Below are 21,449 nucleotides of genomic sequence, written 5' to 3'. Positions count from 1 at the left end.
CCCAGAACTGCCTGTCTTCTGGAATGAGCCGTTAGTGTTTTGAAAAGAGCCTGAAGACCTGCCTTTTACTAGGCCTTAGTAAGGATGACTGAAGCCTCCCTTTAAACTTAGGTTGGTTTGTTTCCACCCTATTTGTTATTTTGCACCATCTCTAGCCCTTTTTTGTGTCTTGCTTTTATTGTTTTCATGTTTTAAATCATTTGAAAACTGACCAGACTCTCTGGAAATTTGGTGGAATATAAATTAGATAATAATAAAACAGCAGAACCCTACAGTCTGCACCAGTTCATATTTTGATTAGTCAAGAAAAAACAGGAAGCTGTGATTCATGCAGATTAGGTTGTGATTTTTTTTTTACATTTGAAACTTTTTTTTATCGAAGTAAAATATTCAGGGTATAAAGTATTCAAGAACCTTTATTCTTTTGCTGGGCTCTAACTGAATGATAGACTCAAGAGTTCTGAATACAAGATGCCCAATTTGAAAGCAGTGAAAAATGCTAGTTTTCCAAATATCCACCTTGTAGTCTTGTAACATTTTCACACTGGGTCCATTAGAAAAGAAAACTACATAAGTAAACAGATTTAACAGTTACTAATCACTTGAGACTTCAAAGAGTAAAAGAACAATTTATCTTCTTGTATTGATTGGTAACATATTAGGGCACTAATGTATTGGATCCAAACAACTGTGCTATATTGAGGGCAAATGGCCTGAAGGCTTTTTGCATAACCTTTAACCCCAATGAATCCAGAGGGAACAGGGCTTATGCAATCACCAAATTTCCTATACAGCATAATTTATAGTATTTCCTGCATTCATTTACTGAATAATGGCATGCTGCTTACATTTAGGCCATTGATTTTACATACACTGAATCAATAATGCTTATGGGGCAAAACCCTCTATTGGCTCAGCCACTATTATAGATTTTTTAAAGGAGTGTTAGATGCTGAATGCTGCCTTCTTCCTTCCTGTGCAGCTTAAATTGTTCCAACTTTTTAATAATTTTTCTCCTATTTGTATTCTATCACATTCTATCATAGAAGATGTGAAAAGGATCACTAGTCCAATCCACTATCCAGTATAAGAACCTATTACTACAGCACCCTTGACAGATGGCTACCCAGCTTCTGCTTATATATTTCCAGAAAAGGAGATGCCACTTCTCAAAGCAACTCTATTGTTTAATAGCTGGTATGATCAGAAAATTTGCCCCAGTGCCCAGCTGAAATCTACTTCCTTGTAATTTAAACTCACTGCTTTTTCTCCTGGCTTCTGGAACAACACTGAACATTTCTTTCCACCTCTTAAGTGACAGCCCTTGAGATATTTGAAGATAGCTATCATGTCTCCATGAACACTTCTGTTGGTTGACCATACATGACTCCTCCCAGCCATTCCTCTTAAGTTTTTGATACAGACCCTTTATAATCTCAGTTGCTGTGCTCTGGACATTCTGGAGGGGATAAGCATCCTTCCTAATATACAGTGCTCAAAACTGCATGTGACATTTGAAAGCAATCTGTTCAAAACAGAATGAGTTCTGTTGATCGTGATGCTATCTCCCTGTTGAAACAACATAGGATAGTATTTGGTTTTTTTTTCACATCTTCATAAATTGCTGATTCATGTTCCCCTTGAGACCAAGGGTCTGAAATCCTTTTGTATATATTGTGGCCCTCTTCCAGTCTATATTCATGCCTTTGACTTCTTTCACCAATCAAATGTAAGACTTTTGCATGTTTCTCATTTGAAATTCAAACTGATTTCTGAACAAGTTGAATCCTGATTCATTTCTCTAAAATAGGCATGTCAAACTGCCGGCCCGCCAGTCGGATGCATCCTGCCAAAACCGCACCCACCCCATTGCTAGCAATGGGGGAAAAGTTATGATATATCACGCGACGTCACGAGTTTGACATATCTGCTCTAAAGCATCTGTTCATTCACTCTCTCCCCCTCACCCAGTATTTATATTGTTTGCGAACTCAACAATCATATTTTAAACTCTTCACATATTTTAAACTCTTCATTTATTAAATTCTCCATCAAAGACACAAATGCTCTGCGCTGAAGAAGACATAAGAGTTGTTACTGGTGTTATAGTATCAGTGTTTCACCTGCCTTAATGTGAAATTTATATACATATACTCATACCCATACATGAAGAATAATTTTACACTGATATCATATTCTACTCTGGAATTTCAGTGGCCTCCTAGAATGACAGATTGTTAAGAAAGTGAACCAAGCAATTGCCAATGAAAAGAAAAAGCCAAACAAGTTGATGTTTAAGATATATTTGTTCCGGTTGCCTATAATTTAAATACAGCTCTAAAAAGAAACAGTGTTAATCAAAAGTTTTGAATTACCGTATCTCTCTTTAGGGGTTATCTAGTTTAAAGATAGATTGTGTTAGATTTGGTAACCCATGCTGAACTCTTCTCTGACCATGCTTCTGATGTGCAACTATGTTTTTTCACAACAATTGAAGTCAGGGAACATTCCAAAGTGTAGATTATATTAAAAAAAAACCTTAATAGTTTTTGAAAAAGGAAAAATTAAGTTTCCCTTCTCTTAACCCTGAAAAATCCTCATTATATTGCAACCTTTGGAGCCAACAAAATGCTTCGGCTTGCAGTGAAAATAAGGTGGCCTAGTCCTGTCCTACATGAAAACCATGCTAAGGAATAAAAATATCTCAACAACACTTCTCCTTGTCCTTTTTATTCTCTGAATTGAGAATACTAATGTGGGTTGTCATCCTAAAAGCTTGGCATAGAAAATTACAGTCTTGCAAGTTTTCTTTCCAAATATGTATCTTGTCTGACATTTATAAATTGTGGATAAAAAGCTTTTCATAAGACAAAACTCTATGTACCAAATGTTCTTCCTCATGAACCAGTTTCTGATTAAAACGTGTTTTGCAGCAAATGATGCATGTGGAAATCACATGAGTATTTGTCAACAGGAAACCAGGGCCCAGATATTGAGTGCATTTAAATCCATGCAGAAGATCCAGTCTTCACAATGATGGTTGATCATGTACCTAGGAAAACATGCTCCCATCAGAACCTATGAGCAACAGCAGCAGATTAAGTGTAACATTTCATAAAATACTATCTGAGCTGAGCTAAACTATAGCTATATTCCTATGATTTGGTATAGGAAGAATCATATGTTAAGACAAATGGAAGTTATTATTTTGGGAAGAACAACACAAACTAAAGCACTTTCCCTCTAGATTTCATACACTTCCATTTAGCTCAGCTTAACATGCAGAAAACATGCCAAGACCATTTGTAATACGTGTCAAATTCTTAATTATCTACCCTTATCATCACAAGTTAGCATACATAATGTCGAGAACCTTTAGACATTTTAATCTAAACCTCTAGTTAACTGGGAAAAGGAAAGTAGGGTTTTCAACATCCCATAACACCATCGTTTTTTTGGAACAGAATTAATAAATAAATATGAATTGCAAAAAATAAAACAATTATAAACCCGTAATATAACTTTTACTTTCAATCAAGTGGCAAGACTAAAGCTTTTTAATATTATGCCATTAAAGTGAAACCCAGGCATGTATTTTTGCTCTTCTCATTCTAGAAGAAGAGATAGTAGAACAAGAGAAGCAAAGGCACTTGAAGGGCCAATGCCCGCTTCATCATCATCACCATTTCTATCTTATTAGGTACTAGGAAGGGAGTTTGGCAAAGTGGGAGTAAGTAATATTCCAGGAAGTGACTCCTGCACAAACCAACTGCCATCCATCCCTCTAAGCCAGGGGTAGGCAACCTTGGCTCTTTTATGACTCGTGGACTTCAACTCCCAGAATCCCCGAGCCCGCCAGAATGGCTGGCTCAGGAATTCTGGGAGTTGAAGTCCATGAGTCATAAAAGAGCCAAGGTTGCCTACCCCTGCTCTAAGCCATTTTCAGACAATACAATCATGGCCTAATGAGATACTGATAGGACTGCCATACTACATTAAGCAATATCCATGATTTATTCAATTTTGGTTTATCAGACTTGCTTAATAACTGCAGCTTATTTGACAAGATAATTAAAGATTCTTCATGGAAGATATGAATTCGATCACTTTACAATTTAACTGGCAGAAAAAGGTTGATTATGTTTAAGCAAGGAACATCTATCTAGTGCTCAAGCCAGCTTTGTTCATTTAATTCAATGAATTATTCTGAGTTTCAGAGTAAGCATCAACACTGCATATTCACCAAATTAAAAAGGCTGATAAAGCAAATAATCTGCCATTCCCATTTAATAAAAGGAAATGTCGTGTCCAATAACATTTATTCAGTACCTTTGCTTTTTAGAGCACCAAGCTTTTCACTGCCACAAAGCAGAAGCTACTACTACCTAAAGACAAAACAGAGTTAGGATTCCAGACAAAGATCTGAGAAACCAGTACTTTTTATTTTAATCTCTTTATTAATTTGAAATTATACTCTATAAGCAACATTTCTTCAACCTACCGTATATGCCGGCGTATAAGGCGACTTCCGCAAGCGCTAAAATCGGCACCAAAGACGGGGGTCGTCTTATACGCCGAGTCGTCTTATATGCCGGAAATACTGGTAGTTTCCGGCGTATAAGACAACGTTCTAGGAATGCAGCTCGGCGACAAAGACGGGGGTCGTCTTATACACTGGGCCGCCTTGTACGTCGGCATATATGGTAATTCCTTTAAGAACTGTTTTTCTGTTAGCCACCTCACCATTTTTAGAATTACAATTAGGATCTTTGGATGTTATCTTATGGGTCATCTGAAATATTCCCTATCAATCAAGTCAGCTTTGTCTTGTAAAGTGAAGTCAAATGATATCCATATTAAAAACATATGGTGTAATCTACTTGTATTGTACTATTGGAATTGCTTCTTCAGAGGCCATTTTTCTTTAGCTCATGTACACTTTTATGAAGACCTGCTCTAGAGAACTGTGACTTCCTTAGTAGGAGATTTTTAGGGAAACTGGAAATCCCCAAAATAGTTGGAAATAGTTTTGAAATCTGAAGATTGGGGTAAATGGCACTTATGATGTCCAATTCTGCTTGAGTGACATACAACAAACAAACTACTATTAGAAATGTGGCTTCCAATCTCTCTAGATATCCCTGAAACTGTTAAAAAAATCCTTGTAACACCCGATGTTAAGAACAGATTTTCACTATTACTTTATGAACTGGCCTTTTCCCCCATCCTTTGCATATTTGTTCTCCAGAACCTATCAACATCTAGAGTAAATCTGGGAGCACATATGGGGTAAGTCTGAATCAATGACGTACTCTGACAAGTTGACTGATATAATTTAATATAACTCAATAGTGAATATAGTCTCTATACATTTCTGTCATATAGTTTTTCCCTTTATCACATAAGTTCTTTCTCAAAATCCTGAGTGGAAAACCTATGCTTAGCAGCTATTTTATGGCAGGCCACTATCAAATAATGTGAATACAGGATAAAAACATAAAATTGGCTCTGAAGCACTAGCTTCCACAAGGAGAAACATGGAAACAGAGAGCAAGAATTTTTGTTCTGATTACCGTAAGTTTATTGGTGTGTTCTTTACAGAAGAGTTCTGGCTACATACTAGAGTGGAGACCTCAAGTTGAGAGGGAGAACATAGAAAAATGCTCCATTCAAGAAAACTGCAAATGCAAGGATAAGTAGAGGGCAGAACAAAATGGCCAGAGTGTCATTAGAGGAAATCCAGACAAGTGACGGTAAGAGAAGGAAGAGGAAATGACACTTGGCCATTAAGAGTGACTGTCACTACCCAGATGGAGCTGTTATCTACAAGAGTCGGATGTTTCATGTTAGATTCCTCTTTACCTTTGTAGAGTAACTGTGAAAGGGTTAAAAGGAAACAAAGCAATCATTTTGAAAACTGTATTTAATTTCTGAAGTCAATAGTCCGGCACGCAAAATCATGCATTTGAAAATTTTTCACTACAAATAAGCCAGATAGTATTTTTCAAGGAGATGAAGCTTTTTGGCTCTTAAATCAATAAAAATGTTTACATAATTCTTGCTTCTACTGTACAGAATACTGTCTCTATTTGGACTTGTGCTGCTAGCACGCTGCATTCCACAAATGTCCTGTTCATTTCCTAAACAGCTTGTGTTTCGGTACTTAAACATGTAATTCAAGAATTTTACACTAATTTATACATTTAATTGGTTGCATATATTAACATGTACTATAAGATTTCTTTCCCCTAAAGAAGCCATTACATAATATGTGGATACCGTAAAAAGATCTGATTAGTTAAAAGTAACAAGCATTAACATACATACAAAACTCAACCTAGTGGGACTGAGTGCTGAGCTTGCAATGAACTATGAGTAACCAGCCTTTCCAGTTGCCGCCTTCACAGGGGAAACACAAAACAATTAAAGGGAAATTGTTACAGAGTATCTGTACACAGTTTCTTTCCAAGGGACATCTGGATGTAGCTTAAGTTCCAAATGTGTAAGAGGTTCCTTTTTAACTAGAGGAGAAAGGTCTGCTACCATAAAAATGTAATGGGATGAAAGGATACTGATGAAGGTGTGTGGAGGAATGAATGGGTTTACAAGTTGTTCACGGTCAGGGGGCAATTTTGGCCGCTGAAAATGATATCTTTATTTCCCCCAGGACAAGAGAAGGGCCATTTATGGTTGAAGGCCTAAGTGTGATATCTCGGTTTGTGAAGGACTGTGCTTAATCCCTCCAGCCCCACCTCAGCAGCTACAGCTCTCCGCAGAAGCCTTTGCCCGGTCGTTCTTGTCTAGCTTGATAGGTTCCGGAAATTCATTGTAAAGCTCCACTTCAGTTTCCTACCAGGAAAGAGGACAGAGGTCACCGACTACAGTTCAAAATTACTTTGCTCAAGTTGATTGGTTCTTGCTTTGGGAATAGGAGGCGTGCAAGCTTAGTATCATTTCCAAGAAACACTTATGGACATTGCCTCCAAACGGTCCCTTAAAAAGAAACTCCAAGCCTTTCCTGCCATGAACAGCACTAAATGAGTACTGGAGGCAGCTCATAGGGCTATTTTAAAAACAAAACAAACAAAAAAACCCCAATCCTAATGACACCAAAGATCCCCCAGGTTTTTCAAACAGGATGTTAAAATACTGCAAACAATCTGCTTATTTAGAAAAGTAAACTGGAGGACTGCTAATATACAAAAGACACAACAATGGCTGTTATTGTCTATAGCCAGTCATCAGTAAGTTTGATCTTATAAGGCAGTGGTTCTCAACCTTTTTAATGCTGCGACCCCCCACCGGTCATAAGTCGAGGACTACTCAACTGGTGCAGCACCATTTGCAGAATGGGACTTTTGGTGGGCTCAGCAGGGCAGAGACAGTCTGGACAATTCCTATTGGCTTTTGAAAGCCAATAGAATTAGACTCTATTCAAGAGAGTCTATTCTATTGGCTTTCAAAAGCCAATAGAATAAAAGGGAGTAGCACAGCTAAGGAAAAGGGGGAAAAAATGGTGGACTGCATTGTTTGGCGACCCCCGTGAAATGGTCGTTCGACCCCAACTGGGGTCCCGACCCACAGGTTGAGAACCACTGTTATAAGGGGAATATGAATTGATTGCCAATAGAGGACACTAAGCAGGGCTCACCTGTTTAAGTGCATTTCGTGCAATTGTTTGGAAAGCTTGTTCCACATTAATGGCCTCCTTCGCACTGGTTTCAAAGTAAGGAATATTGTTTTTGCTGTAGCACCAGGCCTGTGCTCTTTTTGTGGTAACCTGGTAACACAGGAAGGTTATTTTAATTCAGTTAAGTTCATACATTCCTATTAACCAGCAACTCTTGTTTATTACCAATAGCAAAGAACTTCACATTATTTCCTAAGCTGTAGAGCTTATGAGTGCTGGGAAATCTTTGTACACCCAAAGCTTCTTTCCAAAGTGATGTTATTCTATTTCCATTCTCAAAAGCAGATATTTTATTCATGCACTTTGGTATAACGTTTTGCAAAAACCCAGTCTGAAAATCTTGTTTTAATTCCGCAATCCATCCTTGGGCAGGGGCAGGAGACTTCTGTTCTGATTCCAGTTCAAAATAGCATCCCACTTACTTGTCTATTTTCTAAGTCAATCTTGTTCCCCAGCACAACAAAAGGAAAGTTCTCAGGATCTCGTGGACTGGCTTGAATGAGAAATTCGTCTCGCCAACTATCAAGAGTTTTAAATGTGTTGGGAGCTGTTACATCAAAAACCAGCACACAGCAGTCTGCTCCCCTATAGAAGGCAACTCCCAAAGACTGAAACCGCTCTTGCCCTGCTGTATCCCATATCTGCAGAGAAGAGAAGAACACAGTAGCTTAGTAGCAGATTGTCTGTTCAAATCAAAGAGAATCTGATGTTTTAAAATGTGGGAATAGCTCTACTCCTTTCCTCATAACAGATAGGGACCCTGTGTACTTTGCCTCTTGTCTTTGAAACATTTTCTGCATACCTAAGAACTCTGGGGAATAAATCGGATTCACAGTCACATGAAGAGGCCCTGTATCAAAGAGGCTGTCAGCTTCCCTCTACAAATGCAGGGGTGGCAAAGGAAGTTGGCTTCAGATCTACTCCTCTCTCTTACTTATAGAACTAGTGTGAGTAAAGTTTTAATCATATCAGCCCAATTTCTTCATTGCCACAAATAAGGAATGCCAAAGTCAACCCAGACCTTCTTTTGGGTACTTTGGTTGTGAGATAACTTATCTCCTCCCTTGGGATGAACAGTACTTGGAAAATTAGGGTCTCCTTGCTGCTGCTCCGACCACTCCTTTGTTACAAACTAGTTTCCCCCTTCCCCACCAGCCCTTTTGGGAACCAGGGGAAAACCAAAGGGGAAACCTCAACCCACCACAGGTCTGGCTAAACTACAGAAAGAGAAACCAAATAAAAACTTTTTGAGAGTCAGAAGCTCAGCTAAGGTTCAATTCAAGGTATTGGTTATCACCTATAAAGCCCTGCATAAAGCCTGGTTACTTGGGGACCAACTCTCTGGCTGGGTCATTGTCAATTAAGCAGCGACATGTTACAAGACCCAGGAAACATGCCTTTCCAGAGGAATTACATTCCCCTGGAGATCTGGACTACTCCCGCCCTTCTGACTTTCTGCAATGTCTGGAGTTGGTAGTCCTAACAAGCCTAAGTAAGTAAATAAGTAAGTAAATAAATAAATGCTTAAGATCCAGCTGTTCCAGTCCCCGAGCTATGAGGGGGGTTGCCTCTTTGGTTGATTATTGGCTGCTGTCTTTTTCTTCCCCCTTTGACATATTTTAATTTTTATCTGTAAGCTAGCCAGAGTTGCTATGAAGTCAGACAGACTTGAAATTGAAATAATCAACTAGATGCCTTTGCATCAACGTTGTAAATAATGAATTCATCAATGATTATGTCTTTTGAAAGAATAAACCACAAGAGCAAGGGTAATTTTAGGGTAAACGCTTTAACTGAGTAGTGGGGAGCAAGTCCATTTTGGGCAACAGAGATCAAGAGCTGAAGGCAAAAGGCAAAGCTGGACAGTCAGACTCATGAACCCGACTTATTTTCAAGAAAAACCTCACATCAAACTTAAACACTCAAAACAGGCTTCAGTTTCCACCAAAGAAAGCAAATTCAAATTCTCCAGGCAGGCCTTGTCAAGACAGCACAAGATATTTAAGCTACATTTCCCCATTATAAAGCACAGTGAAAGACAGACAACTCTGATTAACTTTTATACACCCGCATAGGACAGTGGCGATCATAATGCCAGGAAGATCTGAGCCAAATTATAGGGAGTCCCCAACTTATGATCATTTGTTCAGCAAGCATTCAAAATTATAGCAGGGCTGAACGAAGAGACTTACAATTAGTCCCCAAAGTTACAGCCACTGCAGCACCCCTGCAGCCACATGATCAAAATTCAGGGGCTTGGTAGATGCTGTCTGCATTTACAACATTTACAGGGTTCTTCAACTCCCTCCGTCTGTGCCCTTTTGGCCTTCGGCACTCTGCCACCCCTAGTGCCCTAAGCCAGCCTTCAGTTGCTTGCTGCTCCTGCTGCTGACCAAGCATGCCTGGCATGGCTCTTTGTGAGGCAGCTGGCCCCGCTGAATGAGGCTTTCTTCTCAAAACCCCACGTGGCGGTTTCCTCACAAAATCTGGGGAAGATGGACCATATAGGCAATAGTGGCCTCACAAAAGGTCAGGGTGGGAGGCAGATCTCCTTAGCAGCTGGAGCAAGGTCAGCTGGAGCAGCCAAGCACAGGGTGGGGAGGGAAACTGAGGCAGAGTTGGCATGGCTGCACCTTCCTAGGATGCTGTGGTTTTGTGCTGTGCTGCTGGGTCGGGTTCAGGCAGCTGAGGTTTCATGCTGTACTACATGTTGGGGTGTGTGTGTTCTTGCAGCCCCAGAGCTGTGGCATGCCAAGAAGCCCCTGAACCTCAGTGTGGCAAGTAGCCATGCAGTTCTGGGGTTAACTGCCCTCCTTGAAGGTAGGACGCAGGGCAGCTAAAAGGGCAGAGATGGGGGAGGAGAACAGGAAGTTTGGGGGAGTCGCAGTCCCTTAAAAGAAACAAGGCTGAGGGCTGGGAAGGATGACTTAGCTTGAGGCAAGTAATTAGTTACCAATTGGTGGAATTTGTTTAATGAAGGCAATGGAGAGTGCCAAGAGATATAGTCACATGATGTCAGGCTTTATGGCTGCATCGCTAAGCAAGGGAAATTCCGGTTCCAACTGTGGTCATAAGTTGAGGACTATCTGTAATTGATCTGCCTCTCATTTTCTAAGGTAATACTATATGTGTAATCTACCTTGTCATCCATTTTCCTAAACTATACTTAAGAAGTTTGCCTCTTGTTTCTAACCTTTATTCACCGCTCCCTTGTGCAGTACGATCCAAGGTTGGGCATCTGATGTGTGATCTAATGATATCTATTAATATTAGAATCCTGAAGGCTAGCCTGATATTATCCATTAGGTACAGCAATAGTAAGAGCCCATAATTAAAGATAAATAGCAGAATTTGACAATCGATTCATTACCTTTCTCATTATCGCTATCAGGAAACGCCAACCCATATAAAACCAAAACCTTCATAAGATGGCCAGTTTATCAAATCAAGTCCATTCCCATATGGTAACTTTAATCTGTAGCATTTCTTGCATACAGCTTAGTTGGACAACTTTAGTGAGCTTGCCATAAAAATAAAACAAAATGACACTAAAAGCATCCATAAATATTCATTAAAAACAAAGCCACTGAGTAAAAATTACCGCTATCATTAGAAAGACTTTGCTACCTGAATGTCCTAACCAGGATTATCTGTACCATTGTTTTTCAAAAGACACAAGGATACATCCAACCTCAGGGGTAGGCTGGAACAGTAGGAGGTCACCATTGAGAAGGTCATTCCTGGGTGCTGACCCCTCTGATTTCTCTCAGATGTGTATACTGGGAAAATCTTGTCTCTCTCAGATCATTTGGGTGGGGAGGGGATGTCCCACAGTAATAAGCAAAGCCATATTTTTGTCCTAATTTCAAATTTATGAAGTTTGAGTTTCTGAAGACCCCACTATCTTGTTAGATTTTAAAATCACAGCTGAACTTGCACACCCCTGCAAAATCTGAAAAAAAATATAAGAAATGTCCTATATAACATTTTAGGGTAATGTAAGTAGAGTTGGCATACATTAATTAATGCAAAACAGAAATGGGGTCTTCTATAAAAAAAATGCTAAAAGCACACTCTTACCTGCATTGTGACTAATCTGTCATCCACCATCACCTCCTTGGTCAGGAAGTCTGCTCCTATTGTAGCTTTGTATTGGTTACTGAATTTCTTGTTAACATACTGATTCATAAGAGATGTCTTTCCCACCCTATGCAAACAGAAGAGAATTCAAGCCATGGAAACAATAACACAAGCTCAATGATATGTTCAATCCAAGTTTATAATCTTGGGCAGATAAAATGCTAGTTTGCATGCATCTCCTCTTGTTTTTTGATATATAGCAGGGGTGTCAAACTGCCGGCCCACAGGCCGGATGTGTCATGCCAAAACCGTGCCCACCCCATTGCTGGCAATGGGAAAAAAAATGTGATATGTCGCGACACGTCACGTGACATTGTGAGTTTGACACCCTTGACTTATGACTGCCTGCTTGTAACCATTCAAAGTTACAACCTACTGAAAAAGGGGACCTGTGACCCAGATCCAAAGTTCCAACATTTGCCCCAGCCCCCTCCCCTGGTGATATGAATGCACTTTGGGCACTTGGCATCAGGGCTGCACTTGTGGCCACTTGCAGCATCCCACAACCACAGGGCCATGTTTCATGATGGTCTTGTTGAAAACTGGCACTTATTTCCAGTTTTCTGCAAAACAGTGCCACAGTGAACAATGGGCTTGCTTATCTAATGCTGCAAAAATGTCATAAAAATGGCACACTCCATTACTGTCATAACTCGAGTACTCTACTGTATCTTAATTTCTAAAATTAATACAATTGGTTTACTTATATTTATGTTTTGAGTTCTAGTCAACTGACAGTAAGCCTGCAACTGATTCATTTGGAAATTACATATTGAACTAGGGTCAGGAATACATTATCCTGCAACTGCAGAAAAACTGCAAAAAATCTCTGCTCCAAGTATCCAGTAATCTACATCAACATTTTAAAATATACAGATTGGAAGAATGCTTTTAAGTGTTCATTATGACAGCATGTTGCTATTTACCATTTCTAGAATACAATATAAGTAACTGGTCATAACATGTTAAATATTAACTTTAATCAATCAATGATTTAAAATTGATTTATGAATCAAGGTTAGTCTATGATCTTTCAGATGTGTTGTATTAATACTGTCAACCCACATTGGTCAAAGGGAATTATAAACTCAGCCTATTCAGAGGAACAGAATTATGAATTCTATTACTTAAATTCTGCAGCTACATCTGTTGCTTGCAGGATTTAACATTAAAGAGAAGGAATCAAAGGATTAAAAAGCTTTGTCTTCAGTTACAGCTTTCCTGTAATTGAAACATAGCACTTTGCCACATACAGGTAGTCCCTAACTTACAACCGACCATTACAAAGTTATGGTGGACATGGAAATAGTATTTAATAGACTGTAAAGCACTTATGATTGTCGTAAAGAGTCACACTATATCAGGGGTAGGCAACCTCAGCTCTTTTATGACTCATGGACTTCAACTCCCAGAATTCCTGAATAAGCTATGCTGACTCAGGAATTCTGGGAGTTGAAGTCCATGAGGATAGGGCCGAGGTTGCCTATCCCTGCACTATGTCATCCCCTTGTGATTGCCATCCCATTGTGAATATGTGACCACATTTCGGGTGCTTGTCAATCAGCTCGCATTTATGGCAGATTACCAAGTGAACCACAATCATGTGATTGGCATCTGTAATCTTTTCTGCTGGCTTCCTCAGAAGTCAATAGAAAAACCAGCAGGGAAGACTGCAAGCAGAGGAGATGGAGGATTTGAGGTCTGTTCCTGTCACTTCCATGCAGAGAGGGGAAATTCCTTGGCGGGCTTCAGCAATGGACCTTATTTAGCAACCGCTCAATGTTACAGTGGGATTGAAAAAAAGTGACAATTGGTCCTCACGCTTATGACTGTCTTAGCATCCCTACAGTCATGTGATCAAAATTTGAGTGCTTGGCAATTGACATGTATTTAGGGTTGTTGCAGCATTCTGGGGGTCATGCGATCTCCACCTGTGACTTCCCCAGCTGGTTTCTAACAAACAAAGTCAGTGGGGAAAGCTGGATTCATTTAATGACCATATGATTCACTTAATAACTGGGGTGATTTACTTAACAACCATGGCAAAAAAAAGATTGTAAAATCAGGCATGACTCACTTAACCACCTCACTGAGCAACAGAAGTTCTGGTCTCAATTGTGGCTGTAAGTCAAAGACCACATATATTGTCATTTGATAAAACTATTGTGCCTTATTACAGTGGCTGCTTTAACAATTTATTCAGTACTACAACCCCTGCTTGGTAATGGTTTGTTACCTTATCATACTACTTTGTATGATAAGGAGTTATATAGCATAGTATACATTTCTAAGCTAGATATTTACATGATCCTTGGGTTTTGTTCAGTTGTTTTGCTCTTCTTTTTTGAAAAACCTTGGTAAGCTGAGAGGTTTTCCATTATTCATTTCATTTCAATTGCAGCAAAATTTTACACTTCTGTGTTATCTTGGTTATTTTGTATGCCTTAGTGCAGTGGTTCTCAACCTTTTTAATGCCGTGACCCCCAACCGGTCGTAAGTCGAGGACTGCTCAACCGGTCATAAGTCAAGGACTACTCAACTGATGCAGCACCGTTTGCAGAATGGGACTTTTGGCGGGCTCAGCAGGGCAGAGACAGCTTGGACGATTCCTATTGGCTTTTGAAAGCCAATAGAATTAGACTCTATTCAAGAGAGTCTATTCTATTAGCTTTCAAAAACCAATAGAATAAAAGGGAGTAGCACAGCTAAGGAAAAGGGGAAAAAAATGGCGGACTGCGTTGTTTGGCGACCCCCGTGAAATGGTCGTTCGACCCCAAATGGGGTCCCGACCCACAGGTTGAGAACCACTGCCTTAGTGCAATGTAATTCTCTTCGCTGACCGTTTTTAAGGCAAAATAATATTATACTAGTACTTACCCCGAATCTCCAAGAATGATGACTTTGAGTAATACTTTCTTTCTAGAAGTCATTATTACAAATTTCAGATGAATATTCAAGTGCACTTACTAGACAAAAAGAAATTACAATATAAAAGTCTTACTCTGCCATTCGTTTGCTTTTACAGACAAGTCAAAATACAGAGAACATATTAATATTTCATATCCTTGCAAATTAGGCACTAGATATTGCTTTCTTGAAATAGATGTAAGGATGGAATCACTTCATTGCAAAAAAAAAAAAGCCTTTGCTTGGCTACTGATCAAATATAGAGAATGCTTAGCTATTTAACTTAAGTGCCCCAGAAAGTATAAAAGCAGGAAGAAAAGGTTCCCTAGAAATTTCACTAATGCTGAATGCTATCAGACTTAAAAGTATTCCATTTTTCTTCTTTTTTGGCTTAAATCAGAAAAAATAACCTAAGTTTTCTTAAAGTTGTTTATGAAAAATTATTTAAATTTCAGGTTAAGTCTCAGAAATTCCTCTGTAAAAAAACGTTAGTCCTACCAGAGATTCAACTTGGGAGAAAAGTCCACAGTTCTTATTTCTGATAAGAAATGTTTATTACAGCTTTGACACACACACACACACACACACACACACACACACACACACACACAAAATTCCAATATTGGAGAAAGAGTGGAGAACAGAATGCACAGCAAAACTGTACATTAGGCATAGCCCCTGAGGTTACATGAAACATCTGCTCTGCAACTGTCTTAAGTATAATTATGCAATCTACTGCAAACTGAAATTCCAACAAAGTATAGAATAGTAGCTTCATTTAAAATGTCCAGCAAGACTATGATTATTTATTAGGCTTATAAGTTGTGAACACCTCTTAGTACCTATATTCTGCTGTATAAGATTCACAAATGTTGAATACTAAAGAAAATGCCATTATGGATTGCAAGCTTCTTAACATAGATGTAATGCTGCAGGAATTATTGCGTGCCAAAAAAAGGAAGTGCCCAAATATAAAGGTTGCAGCTAGTTTAAAAAAATGATAGCAAGACAAAGGTGAATCATGTATTTTTCAGTTAAGAAACTACAACAAATAACTGCAAAATCATACAGTGAAATTTTAACGGAGGGTGCAGAATTCCATGATTTCCCAAATTCTAATAAATCAAAGAGCACTTGATCATAGCAAACCAAATTACATTATTTGCATGATGGTCATATGACATCGTTACACAAATGATAAATGCAGTACTGCAGTACTCAAATACTTCTTCTGTGAGGGACATGGGCGCTCTAGAAACGAGAAATATAAATAATAAATGAAATAAAATTGCAATGACATTTAGTCCTTTCTAAGAAAATCTATTGCACTGAGTAAATCATGGTTTTACTGTACTGCTTTTAATTCTAATTTTCTCTTTGGAATTTGGAGCAAACTTTAACCTAATTAAGCAGTTATTTAAAAAAACAATCTTAGCTATGCTCAATAAACTAGCCCTTATTTTTAAAGACCACCTAGCATGAGATTCATTTCCTCCATATTATCTCCAGTGGTGGGGATTCAATGTGTTAATATTTTCTTGATTGAAATAATTTTCCTTTGAATTATGAATAAACTTTTGAAAGCCTCAACTCTCATGCAGACTTCTTGTTCATGACAGCATTGCTTTCCAAATGCCAACGGAGCTACTCAGTACCAGCAGAGCACAACTGCAAATATTAACACTTACATGGTTAAGTGCTACTATAAACAAAGCAAAATTAATAACATAGCATACTTACAGGCTTAAGCTTGGTGCAGAAAGCATTTATACACACACACACAGTAAAAAAAATATTTGCAATTTTAACACAAATTCATCAAAGCAAAGAAGTTTCAATAGCAAGCAGATATCAATCAGTAAAATAGAAGCATTCATTTAAAACTCTGCAGTTATGCCACCCTTAGCACCTTCAAGGGAAAACATCCAGTATACAATAGTATAAGGCAGTGGTTCTCAACCTTTTTAATGCCGCGACCCCCAACCGGTCGCAGGTCGAGGACTAAACCGGTCGTAAGTCGAGGACTACCCAACCGGTCGTAAGTCGAGGACTTTCCCTGCCCGGGAGCGCCGCGCATGTGTGGTGCTGCCCACTGCGCCGCCCGAGGCGTAGCTGGCAAGCAGCAGAGACGGAGCAGGCCGACCACCGGCTGGGCCACCAGCTGGCCCAGCCCAAGGGAGGTAAGGCACCCGTCGGAAAAGGGGAAAAAAATGGCGGACAGCCTTGCTTGGCGACCCCCGTGAAATGGTCGATCGACCCCAAATGGGGTCGCGACCCATAGGTTGAGAACCGCTGGTATTAGGACTATAAAAACAATTATAAAATTTAAAATTATCTTCAGACAACATCAATAACTTTATGACATCATCTTCATTAATTAAAAAGGCCTTCCGGAGGAACTTTTTCTAAATTGCTTCCCATAGACAAAAAGCGTCTCAAGGGCAGATCTCTGGTGGCAAACTATTCAGCAACAAAGGGACTTGGTTGTTTTCTTGCAGACGTTTCATTACCCAAACTAGGTAACATCAGCAGTGCTAGTCATTATGATTTTCAAGGCATCATCATCATCATCACTAGCAATGCTGATGTTAACTAGTTTGGGTAATGAAACGTCTGCAAGAAAATCACCAAGCTCAGAGAGCACCAAGGAATTCTCGTTTCAACCTGAGCTACAAATATTCCTCTTTACTGGTAAACAAGGGAACCATTTGTCAGAAAATTATCTCCTAAATCTCTTTTCTTCTAATCTGCTGACAGTTGAGAACTACTAACATTTTTCACTCCTAAACATTTCATTAGTTTTATAAAACATTATGTAACGCTATCAAGTGTGCACTTTCCTATAAATTTTAACACACTTATTTAACTGATAAAAATACCATGATATGAAGAAGTACATTTTTAAAGATAAAATGAGGACTATCAACAGCACATTTGATATAAAATATGGTATAAAATATGAAATTTGACACATCTGTAAAAATTAGCGCTCTATGCCAGGAGCCAGTACATAGTTATTACAAATATAGAAAAATGTCCCAACATTAACAATTGGTATTTCAGATCCATATCCTTTTGGAGTTACGGTTTATTTCTGACACAAAAAATGGCGTTTCATAGGAGGCTAATTACTCAAAGCCAACACCACTGTACTATTCTGAGAAAAAAAGGATACCGTAAATCAGTGTTTTCCAACTGGTAGCTTTCAGTATGCAGGTTTCAATCCTCAAAAATACTCAACCAGAGAACCACAAGTTAAAGTGTTACATATTCCAAATTTGCTCAGGTTGCAAAAGATTGCTGTGGCTATTTTAAGGTATAACTCCATTGTTGACTTATTTCTTCTAAGGCATACCAGTCTATATGTAAGTTCATTTTCCCAATTAAATAACTTTGCCAATGCCTTAGTGTGCAATAGTAAACTTTTGGAAGACTTTAGATTCCAGTCAGATGATAATGTAGGGGCTATAATGAACTATTTGCTATTTTGATAAACATAACTGAGGTAAATAATTGAATTTTAGTATTTGCCCACATGAGGCAAGCTTTTACTGATAATTCTATTTCTTTATTGCTGTATTTCTCTTTATTCCCTCAGGTAACCATAGGAACAGTACTTAGCACAAGTCTGCACATTCAGATTACAACAACATGTGTGGGCTCAGAATGCTTAACCACATTCCTTTCTTCATGGAGAAAGCACTTCATAATTTCTTTTCTCCATAAGACCTCACTTTTAATGGTGTGATTTTAAACTCAAAGAGAGTATGATGCCAAGCAGCAGTTTTTATTCTATGGGTTCTGAATGAAGACAGAACAAAGTGGTTTCTTGGATGAGAGTTATGATACCAACTGTACCTTCCTCAAACCAAGCAATAAGGACATTAACAAGCTTCCTACAGCGATTTAAAATAAGATTTACCTGGCATTATGTTTGGCACAAATGATCAAGATAGTTATTTCCAATTATTCCCAGACTATAAAGAACTTGTAGGAATCATTCTATATAGTTTTCCACAGAAATCTTAAGATATCCTTAGTGTAACAATGAACAGTGAATGAGCCTTCCAGTCCAGGAACTTCCATATAACAAAGACGGATCCACTCTCTTACATGCAGCCACCTTTACTTCTTCAACACTGATTTTTCTCAAACTATATCCTATCTGTTACTTTTCTTCCAGCATTTGCACACCTTAAAATTGCTCCATTCGTTTTCCCATTTCTACTTTTGGCTATTTACCACATAACTTGCAATCATGCACTCCATTTTTCCATCAAGCAAAACTCAAGTCTTACTTTTGAGATCCATACTTGTTACGCCATGTAATCTAACTTTCCGAGCATGTCATTTGAGTTCTCAGCCAAAAATGAAGCATGACTGACAAAGAACATTCACATCTCCAAATATTTTATATATTCATAAATATGCTAAATAATGGAATATATTCTTTTACTATCTATTCGGTACTGAACCATTGTTGTTGTTGTTAATTGCGAAGTCGTGTCCGACCCATCGCGACCCCATGGACAACGTTCCTCCAGGTCTTCCTGTCCTCTACCATCTTCTGGAGTCCATGTAAGTTCACACCTACTGCTTCAGTGACTCCATCCAGCCATCTCATTCTCTGTCGTCCCCTTCTTCTATTGCCCTCAATCTTTCCCAGCATTAGGCCTTCTCCAGTGAGTCCTTCCTTCTCATTAGGTGGCCAAAGTATTTGAGTTTCAACTTCAGGATCTGGCCTTCTAAAGAGCAGTCAGGGTTGATCTCTTCTAGGACTGACCGGTTTGAACGCCTTGCAGTCCAAGGGACTCGCAGGCGTCTTCTCCAGCACCATAGTTCAAAGCCTCAATTCTTTGGCGCTCAGCCTTTCTTATGGTCCAACTTTCACAGCCATACATTGCAACTGGGAAAACCATGGCCTGGACTATACGCACTTTTGTTGGCAGGGTGATGTCTCTGCTTCTTAGTATGCTGTCTAGATTTGCCATAGCTTTCCTCCCCAGGAGCAAGCGTCTTTTAATTTCTTGGCTGCAGTCCCCATCTGAGGTGATCTTGGAGCCCAGAAAAATAAAATCTGTCACTACCTCCATTTCTTCCCCATCTATTTGCCAGGAATTGAGAGGGCCGGATGCCATGATTTTGGTTTTCTTAATGTTGAGTTTCAAGCCTACTTTTGCACTCTCCTCCTTCACCCGCATCATTAAAGCATTCTAATTATTCTCACACATTTACTCCTCTGTTATATACCAATCTTACATTCAGCAGCCACTTTTAATTCCATTACCATGGGGGGGGGGGAATTCCATAATTCCAATCTATTTCCTTCATTCACATCTTCTCAATATGGATTCTATAATAAGTTTGTTATACATCTCTTAATGAGCTGCTTAAGAGGTACAATCTGGTTTGTAGACACTTATCCAGCATAAAACCATATTGCATTCCCCAAATTTTTCTTGCTTCAGAAGCCACATCTCAATTTTAACATTTCTCCAATTACGCTGTATACACCTGTATCATTACCATTTTCAACATTTTCACAGCATTTCTTTCTTTTGTTTCAATTCATAACATGTTTACTTCTGTTCAACTGTGTCTGAATCTTGGAGACTGCCTACACAAGTCTTTGCAGTTTTCTTGGCAAGGTTTTTCAGAAGTGGTTTGCCATTGTCTCCTTCCTAGGGCTGTGACTATCCCAAGGCCAGCCAGCTAGTGCAGAGATCCCCAACCTTTTGGGCACCAGGGACTGGTTCCGTGAAGAGAGGTTTTTCCATGGACTGGAAGGGGAGTGGTTATGTGTGCTGCCTGCATCCCGCGGATGGGGCTTTGCTTGTTTGTGCGGACCAGTTGATGGCATGCCACGGCCCGTTACTGGTCCACGGACTAGGGACCCCTGAGCTAGTGCCTAAAGCAAAAGCAGAACTCACAGTCTCCTGGTTTCTAGCCTAATGCCTTTAACCACTGCACCAAACTGGCTCTCATATTATTGCCATACAAATCTCCAAAATACTACTTCTCTCATTTTTTTTTAACTTCAGTTTCATCCCAAGCCATTATTTTTTTCAGTCAGTTTAGTCATGGCACTCCTTAGCTTGCTTCACCCATTTTCAAAACAATTTCTATATACATTAAAATCAATATCCATTTTCTCTGCTTCTTTTAACTTTAATTGTTCTTGCTTTCTTTAATTAAACTGTTTAATAGCGTTAACAGAGTTGGAAGGGATCTTGGAGATCTTCTAGTCCAACCCCTGATCAAATAGGAGACCCTATGCCATTTCGGACAAATGGCGGCCCAATTTCTTCTTAAAAACCACCAGTGATGGAGGACTTATTTCTGTTTGCAACTATCATTTTCTCTATACACAGATATATTCCTTTCACCCTTAGTTTTGCATCAATAATTCTTATCCATAGTTTCTTCTACTTTATCATTCTACCAAACATCCTTGTTCATACTTTTCAGCATAAGGGGCGTTGTCTTACCTGAACGCCTTTTCTCAGCATGGAGATGGAGAATTCACCAATGGGTTAGCTCTGCCTTCCTGCCTGTTAGACCAAGTCAGCCAAACTTGCCACACCTATCTTGGGACAAGCTCCTCCCAGTTTGGATGATGGAGAAAGCAACTGACGACAGTCCAACGTGTTGGCTCCTGGATCCCTAAATTAATCTGACTGCTTTTAAGGGTGAGTGTGGATTCTCCATCTCC

At 39.2% G+C, this 21,449-nt stretch overlaps 1 protein-coding gene across 3 annotated transcripts in view; it reads right to left on the bottom strand.

Annotated features, from left to right (window-relative positions):
- Positions 1–2,287: 2,287 nt before the first annotated feature.
- Positions 2,288–21,449, bottom strand: part of RAB7A (RAB7A, member RAS oncogene family) — a 33,564-nt gene continuing 14,402 nt past the window's right edge. Inside the window, exons 2-8 of one of the 3 annotated variants that reach the window (XR_005556960.1) lie at positions 14,708–14,796; positions 11,771–11,897; positions 8,113–8,331; positions 7,652–7,780; positions 6,753–6,849; positions 4,330–4,385; positions 2,288–3,052 (exon numbers count right to left, since the gene is read on the bottom strand). Coding sequence is in view for 2 of the 3 variants with exons in the window: in XM_039345649.1 (XP_039201583.1) it covers positions 6,754–6,849; positions 7,652–7,780; positions 8,113–8,331; positions 11,771–11,897; positions 14,708–14,760 (624 nt within the window). In the remaining variant the exon portion in view is untranslated. Of the gene's footprint in view, positions 3,053–4,329; positions 4,386–5,557; positions 6,850–7,651; positions 7,781–8,112; positions 8,332–11,770; positions 11,898–14,707; positions 14,797–21,449 lie in introns of those variants that run through there. The other 2 variants (XM_039345649.1, XM_039345647.1) reach the window with 2 other exon arrangements.

Source organism: Crotalus tigris, unplaced genomic scaffold (genome assembly GCF_016545835.1).
Source record: "Crotalus tigris isolate CLP2741 ecotype Arizona unplaced genomic scaffold, ASM1654583v1 scf7180000017969.2108049, whole genome shotgun sequence".
Taxonomy (NCBI): domain Eukaryota; kingdom Metazoa; phylum Chordata; class Lepidosauria; order Squamata; family Viperidae; genus Crotalus; species Crotalus tigris.
The sequence above is the reverse complement of the archived record's forward strand: the minus strand, read 5'-3'. Positions and strand labels throughout refer to the sequence as shown.